Source organism: Monocercomonoides exilis (assembly GCF_001643675.1).
Source record: "Monocercomonoides exilis strain PA203 chromosome Unknown scaffold38-1042076, whole genome shotgun sequence".
Classification (NCBI taxonomy): Eukaryota; Preaxostyla; order Oxymonadida; family Polymastigidae; genus Monocercomonoides; species Monocercomonoides exilis.
The window spans coordinates 756,665-768,844 of NW_027150583.1; the positions used below are offsets into that span (position 1 = coordinate 756,665).

The following is a 12,180-nucleotide window of genomic DNA, read 5'->3' on the forward strand; positions in this document are numbered from 1 at the left end:
TTTTCACAATTGTACTCCACTTTTCGATGAATTATTATATTTGAATGATTTTTGGTTGTTGTTATGTGAATTATTGTTATGTAATCATTCACTTTATTAGACTTCTTGGTTATTGTCGATTAGATCGACGCCCAAAAAAATCGATGTCAAGAAAATTTTAATATCAAATGATATTTTTTATTAATAGATGATATATTGCAATTTTTTGAAGTCTTTTTTTTCGTTTTTCGTATTTTGTTTTGTGATTTTTGTTTTGTTTTGTTTTCAAAATTTAAAGAATAAATCACAATAAAGGGGACAATGATCATTTTTCAAATATTACAATTGCTTAATGGAGAAAAAGTTAGAGATATCAACCAATTTTTCATGTTTCGCATCGAAGAAACATGTTGAGATTGATTTAATAGAAAATTACGGACAACAAAAAAATGGAAACAGATAAATGAAGACCAGTTATGAATTTAGTCAGTTGAAAATATAAATATTGGTGATGTGATCGAATTTTGTAATGATGAATTTGAAGAATCAGACAACGAAAATGATTCATATTTGACTTTAATGATAGAAATCCCAAAAGAAAAATTCTCAGAAAGAAAACATTTAAGACAGAAGATAATGAATACATCAAAAAACATTTTTTTTATGATCTTTTTCCCGCTTCAAAAGTAACATGTATCGGCTCAACAAAAGAAATACATATTTATAATTATGAATATGTTATTATAATTAAATAGGAAGTTAAAAATCTGAAGATTCTTTGGTGTATATCTAATCGAGTGTTGCCAACTTCTTATTGTTAGCCAAAGCTTTATTTACTTTTGGTATTTCCCTACGAGGAAAAGTAAGCAGATCATGATAAATCCAGAAGTTGATCTTTTTTGAGAAGCTTTAATAGTTGGAGAAAACAAATAATATGATAGATATAGATGTTTTCATAGAAAAAATTTCAAATTTATTGGGTTTTTAATCCATTAACTTCAATAATAGCAGAATAAACCTATCTATTGTTGAAAGAACAACTGGAATGTCCAAAAAAAAGTGAAGAAAATATTTTTTGTTTTATGAAATTGCAATTACAAACAACACAAACTGGATTTTTTTATTTTAACTGCAGAAAATAAACTTTATTAATTTATTTGTTTGTTATAAGATCAATTTAGTTTTTGATTGAATATATAATTATGGATGCTTCAAAATAAATACATTCAAATTTTCTTTACAGGCTGATGGCAACAACAGGCTGCAAAACACTTTTTTCTGCTTCGCAAATAGTTTTCAAAAACATTAAGAAGTGTCAATTATCATTTATAAAAACTGAAGTTGGATCCAATGCTATTGTTAACGGAGTATGGGGAAAAGGCATGACACCATTGAAATCAAAACAATATATTGTAAAAATAAGTTTGCCTGCAATTATTATAAGAAGACAAACAACTGGAAACAGTGGAAAATCAGGTTATTAAGCTATTGTCCGAACAAAAAAAAATCAGACTGAAAGACATTCAATCGATGGTTTGGAAGCTTGATCTTTTTGTTTTTAAAATTCACATTTTTAATCATATTCAAGAGATTCTCAATACTGATTATGAAAGAAACGAAAAAAGAAAAAAAGAAAAATCGAAATATGCACATGATTAAATAAAAAAATGAGTTCAATATTTTAGGTGAGAACAATGAAAACTGGTTTAAATCACATCATCAATGATCATATTCATTTAAAGTCACTTTTTTCTTCACATGAACATTTTTACCTCTTTTTCATTCATTTTCCATCGCATAAAATCACAGAACTAAATTTATATAATCACATTTTATTTCATTATGGATGGTTTTTTCAATGAAAAGTGGACATTTTGATCAAATTTATCTATTTTTCAATAATTCAGAAATGTGACTAAATAGGTCTTAATAATATTTTATAATAGAAAAGATTGTTTTAACTTTTGAAAAGTGTGTATTCATGATGAATTTCCAAATATCAATAATTTGACTTAAAATGAATTATAAAATATTTTTTTTTTATTCTGTATAAATTAATATCGCATTTTATCTAAATCGGATATATACACAAGCAGTTGTGTGAAAATTGATGTGATTATTTCCGGTTTTAAATGAACCTTCTTAATTAGTATTTGAGACCTCACTACCAACATCAACCTTTTTTATGTGACAAGTGCGAATGGTTGTCGATACATGGAGCCAATAATTATCCTTTTCAAAACAATTCTCCAAGAATATCTTCTTGCTCCAACTTCTCAAGCTGTTTTCGTTCCTTCAACAAGCGGACACATAACTTCTGTGCTGTTTTTGAATTTATATAAGAAATGTTTCATCATTGAAATTGTGATAAAAATAAAAGCAATTAGAATGGAATTTGCCCATAATGCTTTAATCATGGATGTGGGAATGTGTCACTCTCTAGAAGAAATAAGAATTATTTTCTGAGACAATTCGATTGATCTTATAAAACTGCCTTCACGCACTTCTCATATTCTACAACCAAATGATCAGTTTATCTTCACACTCATGAAAAGAACCTTTGCATAATCCATTGACTGCAGAACAACAACAACTTCATCGTCAAAAAAAAAAAAAAAGAATTTGTATCAGTTTTATTTTATGGATTGTCCGTTGCGAGCTACCCATAACAGTTAAATCTTTATAAAGAAAACGTAACATGTGGCCTGTTAACAAAACAGAACTACTTGAGGGAATATCAAAAAACCCTCCAGAATATGCAAAAAAAGAAATGGGACCTCAAAAAGCACCCAAAGGAGCATAATATAAAGTTATTTTTAAAACTTCTGACGATTTTTCAAACTCAATTCCATCGATATGTTAATTTATATAATCACATGTTTTTTTTTTTTTTTTTTTTTTTTTTTTTTTTTTTTTTTTTTTTTTTTTTTTTGTGACGAATAATTTTTATCACATCCCCCTGTGTTTGTTTCATTATTCTATTTCATTATTGATCACAACAATTTCGTTGACTTGAATTGATGTCAGTGATGTGATTTGCGTCACTGACGTGTCACAATTCAGAGTTTGGCTAACTCGTCAGTATAAAATTATGGCATTTGCTCAAAAGAAAGATATTACCCTTTATGTATTTTATTTTCTATGAAAATCTATTCCATTATGTAATAATTATTTGTCATACAACTTTTTCTCATATTAAAAACAACCCCAATAACAACAAAGTAAAACGTTATTTCGAGTATTTCATTTATGTGATCCAACAAAAATAATTCTTTTTTTTAATTAAAGAGAAAATTCGAATGATTGCAAATTAAGAATGCTGGAGTATGAAAAATAATAGTTATTTCTGTGTGTTTATTATGGCTTTTAGGGTACAAATAAAGGAAATAATAACTCAAAAATTACTATTTAGGGTTATGTCTGTCTGTTGGGATTACACCTAAATAAATTGTGCTTCCGAAACAAGGAAAAATATTTTTATCCAAATAACAATGGTCTTTCTTTTATAATTTCAAAAATAAATAAATAAATAAATAATTGATGAATTATTATTGATCGCTGTAGATTACAATTTGAAAATACTTTCACTTCCAAAGAAATAATATTTGTTAGTCCGTCAGTAATATAAATTTTGTGGTAAAAAGTCAATAAGTCACACAAGTTTACGTTTGCAGTTCATCATTTCACAAAATGGAGAATCATGCACACTTATCATTATTTTATTTCAAATATTTTTGAAATGCCAAAAGAGAAACAAAAAGAAAAGAAAGTCAAATTATAAATTTATATTAAAAACAAACATCCAAAAGTGGCAAATTAAAAGAATATCTAAACTTTTTATCTGTGATTATTGATGTTTAAAATGATTTATTTAATATTATTAATCTATTGTGATGTGAAAAAAATTGTCTGAAAATGTTCTGAAATATTAATTAAATCGATTTGTTATCAAACTGATCAACCGATAATTTCTGTTTAATCATCAGAATAATTAGAAGCATCCTCTCCGTCACCAACGCCACATGAATCTTCTTCAATTTCAGCTGATCTGGCACATATGGGATATCGTCAGCATCAGGAATTTCATCATTTTCTGTAAGATCAATTTCATTATCCATAAATATGGGTTTTTTTCTGGATAAAATGTAACATTTTTTGCAATATTTCGACAAAGCTTGGGTTCAGATTTCGTTTTACAAGCCTCATGGACAAGCAATCCGCAATAATCGTTTTTCTAACTCCATGCTTGGGGGAAATGCTCTAAAATGACTCCATTACTCTTATGCCGCATTTGTGCAAGCTCCTGTTTCTGGATCTTTGAAGTTCCTTTTATGACAAACTGTAATATGAGCACATCCTACATCTTTCAAACAACTGTATCTTTTCCATTCGTCACTATTTATTGTTGTTCTTGGCACTGTTCTATCTTGAATTATTTGAATCAACGTTTCTTTTGTCCTGTTTGGAACAATGATGACAAAATTTGCGCCAGCTCCTCCTCCTTCCTTCCTTTTTTTCTGCTCCTCCAAAAATCCACAATAAATCTTTCTTTCTTCCTCTTCCGTATTTCCTTCTCCTCCAAACTGACTCATCAATTTCGACGTATTTTCCAGGTCCTCCTAATTGTGGCATCATTTCATTCCATATTTGTGTGCAAACAACACGAATAACGCTTGTCCAATAACCAATAGTTGGAAAAGAAACACCTGTAAGTTAATGAATCTGTTTCAATCCAATTCCAATCCAATAATATAATAGAATCTGCAGAACAATATTAATAGGAAGTTTCATTTTGGAAAAAAAATGTAATTCGTACACATTGATGCTTTTTCCTGCATGTTTGACACCAAAGACATTTGTATCCTTCCGTTTCTTCTCGAATTTTCCTTTTGTTTCTGCATTTGGGGCAATCCTTTGCATCAAACTCTTGAAAATGTTGAAAAAGCCAATTCCACGTTTCTTCTTTATCATGGAAGAGAGTATTCAATTGAAATACTGTTTGACTATTTTTTTCCTCTACAGATCTTGTCGTCAAATACTGTTGATCACAATCCATTAATTTGAAATATAATATTTTTTCCATTTATCTAAAATCATTTCAATTTCATATCCAATTACCAATAATTTGGCAAATTCGTCAATATATAAAGTAAATGACTTTAACTATTTTTTAGTAAAAAATTGAGAGTTCCGATATTTTTTCATTTTGCCTCAAAAGTTAAAAATAAAAGAGAAATAATCTATAACACTGTTCAAAGATAACATAACAATCGAATTTAACAAATAAATTTATTTATATGATCAGTGTGGGATGCATAATTATTTGCTTAGGCTGTTGATATTTTTGTATTTGCTTGATAGCGAGACAGGTGTCAGCAGATGGGCAGGATGCAGATGTGGCAAATGGCAGCAGCGCTGATATGCGGGGTGTGGGGGGCGGTGGTGTGGGATGAGGTGTGTGTGGGGTACAGGAAGTCGCCGGCGCGAGGGATTGGGCCGTCGCCGCGGGAGAGCCTGGCGATGGTGGGGGTGCGGTCGGCGGAGGACGGGGCGGAACTGGTGTACTTTGTGGCGGGGGTGGGGCAGACGGGGGCGTACACGCGGAATGTGTTTGCGTACAACACGAAGACGCGGGACTTCAACCCGATTGAGACGAACAGCGGGGTGGGGACGCCGGAGCGGAAGAACTTTGTGTGCTTTGTTGACGGGCGGGAGATCTATGTGTGGGGCGGGGAGGGGCCGAGCGGGCTGTCGAGCGAGATGTTTGTGTTTGACACGCAGGAGAACACGTGGAAGAAGGTGGAGCAAGGGGGAGTGCGGCCGTCGGCGCGGCAGGGGGCGCACTATGCGGTGGCGGAGCGGAAGGTGTATGTGTTTGGGGGGCGGGATTTTGCGGGGAAGCAGCGGGACGTGTGGGAGTGGAGCATGGACGCGAAGGGGTGGAGGGAGGTGAGCTGGAGCGCAGGGGCAGAGGTGCCGGAGGAGCGGAGCGGGGGCGGGGCGTATGCGACGGGGTCCTGCTTGTATGTGTTTGGGGGGCTGACGAAGTCGGGGAAGAGCACGCAGGAGGTGTACCAGCTGGAGCTTGGGAGCGGGGTGTGGAGTTTGTGCAAGACAGTGGATGGAGGCGGGGCAGAGGTTGTTGTGAGGAGCCGGGTGGAGGCGGGGCTGGGGCAGTACGGGACGTGTGTGTATGTGTTTGGGGGCTTTGACTACGGGGCGGAGGCGTGCACAGTGGGGGACTTTGTGGTGCTGGACTTTGGGGGAGCAGACGCGACGAAGGAGGTGGTGGCGGAGGTGGTGAGTGTGGAGGACGAGGGGCTGTGGCGGCGGCGGTGCGGGGTTATTGTGATGGAGGATGCAGCAGTGGCGGGGAAGCGGGTGGGGTTTATATTTGGGGGAGACAAGGACGGGGAGAAGCTGGGGGACATGATTGAGGTTGAGTTCAACACAGTGAGTGGGAGTGGGAGTGGGAGTGGGAGTGGGAGTGGGAGTGGGAGTGGGAGTGGGAGTGGGAGTGGGAGTGGGAGTGGGAATGAAAGGGAGAATGGAGGGAAGAAGAAGAACAGGCTAGAGCTGAGGTTTGAGGAGATCGCGCGAAACATGCCGACAGTGCCGCAGCCGCGGTCGCACCACCGGGCGCTGGCGGTGGAGAACAAGATGTGGATCTTTGGGGGGATTGGGGAAGGCGGGGTGCTGCTGAACGACCTGCACAGCTACGACTTCGGGACGCAGAGGTGGAGTGCGGGGGAGACGGAGAAAGGGTCGCGAGAGGCGCCATTCCTGTACGACTTCTGCATGTGCGAGCATGCGGGGCGGCTGTTTGTGTATGGGGGGTATGGGAAGAACTCGGAGACGGGGAGTGTGGAGGCGAAGAACGACCTGTGGGCGTACTCGTCGGTGACGCACCGGTGGCGGGTGATTGAGCCTTTGACGGACTTCCGGTGCCCGGCGGTGACGAACGGGATCGGGCTGGTGCTGCACAAGACGATCTTCATCATCGGGGGGTTTGTGGGGACGGAGCCGTCGAACGAGGTGTGGCGGTTCTCGCTGGTGACGCAGAAGTGGATGCGGATCCGGACGAAGTATGTGCCGAAGGCGCAGTTTGACATGGAGAAGGACCCGCCGGTGTTTGTGCGGCCGTCGTATGAGAACAGCGGAGGAGAAAGGAGAGGAGAAGGGAATGAATGGGATGTGGACACAGAGACGCTGAACAAGCGGAAGATGGCAGAGTTTGTGGAGCGGATGAAGAAAGAGATTCGGGATTTGGAATGGGAAGGGGGAGAAGAAGGGGAGGTTGTGGACTTTGGGAAGATTGGGGCGAAAGGGAATGGGAAAGGGAAAGGGAAAGGGAAGAGGGTGCTGAACAGCAAGCAGCAGCGGCTGGCAGAGAAGGGGATGCTGGGATCGAATGTGGAGTATGAGCTGGAAGGGCGTGAGGGAGGGTTTGTGTTTCCGACGACGCGGCGGGTGGGGGGCGGAGAGGACAAGTGGGATCTGCTGCTGATTGGCGGGGGCATCTCGGGGTATAAACAGTCGATTGGGCGGGTGGACCAGCTGCTGGTGGACTTTGCGTGCGACGACGCGTCGTTCTACATGGACACGGAGAACAGCACGCGGGCGCTGGCATACTACAGCGACCCGATTGAGCTGGGGGTGGGGGCAGGGGACGGGGCAGCGATGTTCTACGAGAGCTACACGGTGGCGACGGACGAGGGGTTTGTGTCGTACGGGGGGCTGGATGTGGACTACCCGCAGAGCTGTGTGACGTATGTGGAGCTGAAGAACGTGAGTGCGCCTGTGGTGCGGCGGCAGGCGGGGGTGGGCGGGGAAGGGTTCCTGAAGATGGCGGGCGGGGCGGCGGTGGTGTTTGGGCGGACGGTGTATGCTTTTGGGGGGCTGATCATCGGGAAGAACATCCCGACGGAGCAGCAGCCGCACAACCAGATGGTGGTGGTGGAGCTGGCGGGGGCGTTCCACTGCTCGCCGGGGACGTATGCGTTGGACGGGGGGGATGCGACATCGGCGTGTGTGGCGTGCGGGGTGGGGTCGTTCAACAAGAAGTGGAAGCAGAAGGAGTGCACGCTGTGCCGGGCAGGGTCGGTGGCGCGGTGGGTGGGGGCGTCGTCGCCGTACCACTGCAAGTCGTGTCCGGCGGGGTACTACAACAACCGGGAAGGGTCGGGGACATGCACGCCGTGTGGGGAGAGTGCGTCAGTGGCAAATGGGAATTATGAGGGGAATGAGGTGATTGTGAAGAAGACAAGAAGGGTTATGGGAGGTGATGGAAAGGGGAGGAGGAACAGCAACAATACAACACAATTGAACAGTGATGAAGATGAAGAAGAAGAAATAAAGAAAACGGGGGAAGAGGGAGAGAAGTATTGTCCTGTGGGGTCGACGACGAACAAGGCGATGTTTCCGCCGGCGGCAGAGACGGATGTGCAGCCGCCGTTCTACCAGACGATGGACGGGGTGTCGTATGTGGTGATGATTGTGTGCTATTTGGGGGGCATTGGGCTGGGGGTGGTGATTGGGGCGCTGCTGTGTGTGTGCCCGTGCCGGGAGCACATCTGGCTGGTGGATGTGTTTTCGGAGTCGAACCCGGCACACTACGACAGGACGACGCACAAAGCGCCGCAGATTATGCGGAAGTCGAAGGTGGGGGCGTTTGTGACGGCGACGTTTGTGACGTTTCTGGTGTGCTCGATGGCAGATATCATTGTGGAGTTTGCGCTGAACAACATCACGGAGACGAAGGCGCTGATCTCGTCGGCGATGTACCCGCAGCGGAAGCTGGATGAGGCGACGATGGACAGCATGGAGTTTGTGATTACGATGAAGGACATGCATGCGACGTGTGTGCGGGGGGTGAAGGATGTGGGGGAGACGACGGGGTATGGGGAGTGTGCAGACACGCTGAAGATCTCGACACAGAACTTTGTGAATGCAAGTGTGCCATTGAATTTTATTTTATTTGTTATTATTAAATTGTTGTTATTGAATAAAAGGAGGAGGAGAGCCGTTTGACATCAAGTGCCGGCAGACGCCGTCGAAGAACATCTTCCACAACACAGTTGCCGACTGCGAGATCCGCCTGGCAGCAGGGCTGAGCAAGATGGACTTTGGAGGAAGTGGAGGAGGAAATGGAAGTGGAAGTGGAGGAGGTGTTGGAGATGGGGCAGGGCCGAAGATCTTTGTGGAGTCGACGGAGGAGGAGGCGCATGCGTTTGCGGTGTATGCAGGGATGCGAGTGGACACGGGGATCCAATTTGAGAAGGCGGGGGACCGGATGTCGTTCCAGAGCATTGCGGCGAAGACGGAGACGGGGGATGCGATCAAAGGGAAGACGCCGCTGCGGTTTGTGTTCTCGCTGATAGCGTCGTTCTTTGTGGATGCGCAGAACGAGGAGCACCAGGGGATGCAGATAGTGTCTTCGTCGTATGCGCTGGGGTCGACGGCGACGAACGACGACATGTTTGTGGACTACGGGCTGATGGTGGAGGTGGACTTTGAGCGGGACATCGACATCCTGCAGACGAGCTGGACGGCGCGGAACAAGTGGTTCACGTTCTTTGCGAACATGCTGTCGACGCTGATGGGGTTTATGGGGATCTTCTCGGCGGTGGTGTGGATTGTGCAGAAGGTGATGCTGGCAGACGTGAAGGGGGCGCGGGTGTTGCGGGAGTTTATGTGGCGCGACCCGGACTTGCCTGGGGAGGGAGGGGAAGGAGATGAGAAAATGGAGAAGGATAAGACGAAAATGAAGGGGAAAGAGATGGAGACGGAGATGGAAGAAGAGGAAGAAGAGGAAGGGAAAGGAGAGGATGAGAAGGAAATGACAGCGAGTGGGAAAGACACAGGGCTGATGTCTTCTGGAACAATAGAGGCAGACTCATCTCATTTATCACATAGAGAAGAGGGAGAAAGGGAGAAGGGAGAAAAGGAGGGAGAAAAGGAGGGAGAAAAGGAGGGAGAAAAGGAGGGAGAAAGAGGAAGGAGTGGGAGTGAGTTTGTGCTTCGGCCGATTGGAGGGCTGGGGGCGATGCCGATTGGGAATGCGCAGACAGCCACTTCACAATCGTCGCATTCATCTCAAGTGACTCACACATCTCAACTGAGTCATTCGTCGCATTCATCGACGGGCAGGGTGTCTGTGGTGGGAGAAGAGGAAGATGAGGAGGAAGATGCAGGAGAAAAGAGAGAAGCAGGAGACGTAACAACAACAACATCATCATCAGGGCTGTTGGGGATGACGGCAGAGGATGGCCTGTATGGGCTGCCAGCACCGCCGTCGGCGCAGGGCGGGAAGCGGGGCGAGGGGAGCAGAGGGCAAAGCAGAGTTGGGAGCAGAGTTTGGAGCAGAAGAGGAAGCAGAGGAGACGGGGTGGTGACGCCGAGAGAGGAGGAGGCAGAAGGAGGGCAGATGGCATTCACGATGACGAATGTGGCGAAAGAGTATTCGTGAGATAGAGAAAAGAGAAGAAGGGGAGGAAGAGGGGAGGAAGAGGGGAGGAAGAGGGGAGGAAGAGGGGAGGAAGAGGGGAGGAAGAGGGGAGGAAGAGGGGAGGAAGAGGGGAGGAAGAGGGGAGGAAGAGGGGAGGAAGAGGGGAGGAAGAGGGGAGGAAGAGGGGAGGAAGAGGGGAGGAAGAGGGGAGGAAGAGGGGAGGAAGAGGGGAGGAAGAGGGGAGGAAGAGGGGAGGAAGAGGGGAGGAAGAGGGGAGGAAGAGGGGAGGAAGAGGGGAGGAAGAGGGGAGGAAGAGGGGAGGAAGAGGGGAGGAAGAGGGGAGGAAGAGGGGAGGAAGAGGGGAGGAAGAGGGGAGGAAGAGGGGAGGAAGAGGGGAGGAAGAGGGGAGGAAGAGGGGAGGAAGAGGGGAGGAAGAGGGGAGGAAGGAGAGATGAAAATGGAAAATTTTCTGTTTTTGCTGAGTGAGTGAGTGAGTAGGTGGGTGAGTGCATTTGATGTTATTTGTTTATGCCCTGCCGCGCATCTGGGATACGCATTTGATGCTTGCTCCTGCCATTTCTTTTTCTTTTTCTTTTTCTTTTTTTTCCTGGTGGATCTGAGCAGAAAGAAAGGTGGATGCAGCGTTTTATGTGTGTGCCGGGCTCGTCCGGGGAAGTGGCGTCTGCCGGCTGGAGGCAGAGCTGTGCGGTGCATCGATAATCTTGCTTGTCTTTATTTCGCTCCCTCTCCCGTCGTACATTTGTCTTCATGAAAGTGTTTTTATTTCCACTCGTATTTTCATGTTTTGCATGTATTTTTATGTTGTGCTATGCTTTGCATTTTGTTACAAATTGTTTGTTTAATTTCATAAGAATTTATAAGAATTTATAAGATTTATTAAGACTTTGTTTTGCTTTGTTTTTGTTTGCTTTTTGCTGCTGGGCTGGCAATCAGCATGCTATTTTGTCTGGCCTCGCAGCTTCAGATGGTGGCCTGCTGCGTTTTCTCTTCACTTCGCTTTTTTTTTATTTTCTTTTTTCTTTTTTGAGCAGAAGGATCATCCAGACACCAAACCTTGCCTTTTATTTTATTTATCTTTATTTTTTATTAATTTTTTGGGGGGAAGGGGAGGGCAAGTTGGCGCAAATGCTAGAAAAACTTCGGAGGGTTGGGCTCTCAGAAACCAGGAAACCAGGAAACCAGGAAACCAGGAAACCAGGAAACCAGGAAACCAGGAAACCTGGAAACCTGGAAGCACACGAAACAAAAAGGAAAACAAAGCATAGAGCCATAAAATGGGGTTTCTCATTCAACTTCTTTTGATGGCCAAACACAAATCGGAAGATCTTTTGTGAAGTGCGGAAACGGCAAAGCCTGCCAAAGAGCTGGCGTGGTGCATTTTGGCAACCTCTCCAGAAAAACACAAAAGCAGAAAAAGCAAAGTCATCAGGTGCAGGCGTCGCATTGCAAAAAGGCTGCAGATAAAATGCTGCCAAAAAGCGAATGCAGTCAGATCACAACTTAAAGTAACATTCAGAAACTCGTTTTTGTTTCAGATTTTCTGCAATTAAATGCATTAATATAACATTATAGGTCCTGTTAGGTGCGAATTTTCTGTTTTTGTCATGCATCCTTTTTAAAGAAAAAAAAATCTATAGGGTTATCTTTTTAATGGGACATTTTTCTTTATTGGCACTTTTTCGAAAAGAACAAACAAAACTACAACACTTCTTGATATGGGAATGTTAGTAATT

General features: G+C 43.7%; 1 protein-coding gene across 1 annotated transcript; it reads left to right on the forward strand.

The window, feature by feature from the left end:
- Positions 1-5,358: 5,358 nt before the first annotated feature.
- MONOS_12181 (uncharacterized protein) lies at positions 5,359-10,481 on the forward strand (the record flags this gene model as incomplete). The annotated part of the gene is made up of 2 exons (XM_067864781.1): positions 5,359-8,932; positions 8,991-10,481. 2 exons carry the CDS (start codon positions 5,359-5,361, stop codon positions 10,445-10,447), a joined length of 5,031 nt encoding a protein of 1,676 aa, XP_067723258.1. The 3' UTR covers positions 10,448-10,481.
- Between the last annotated feature and the right edge of the window lie 1,699 nt (positions 10,482-12,180).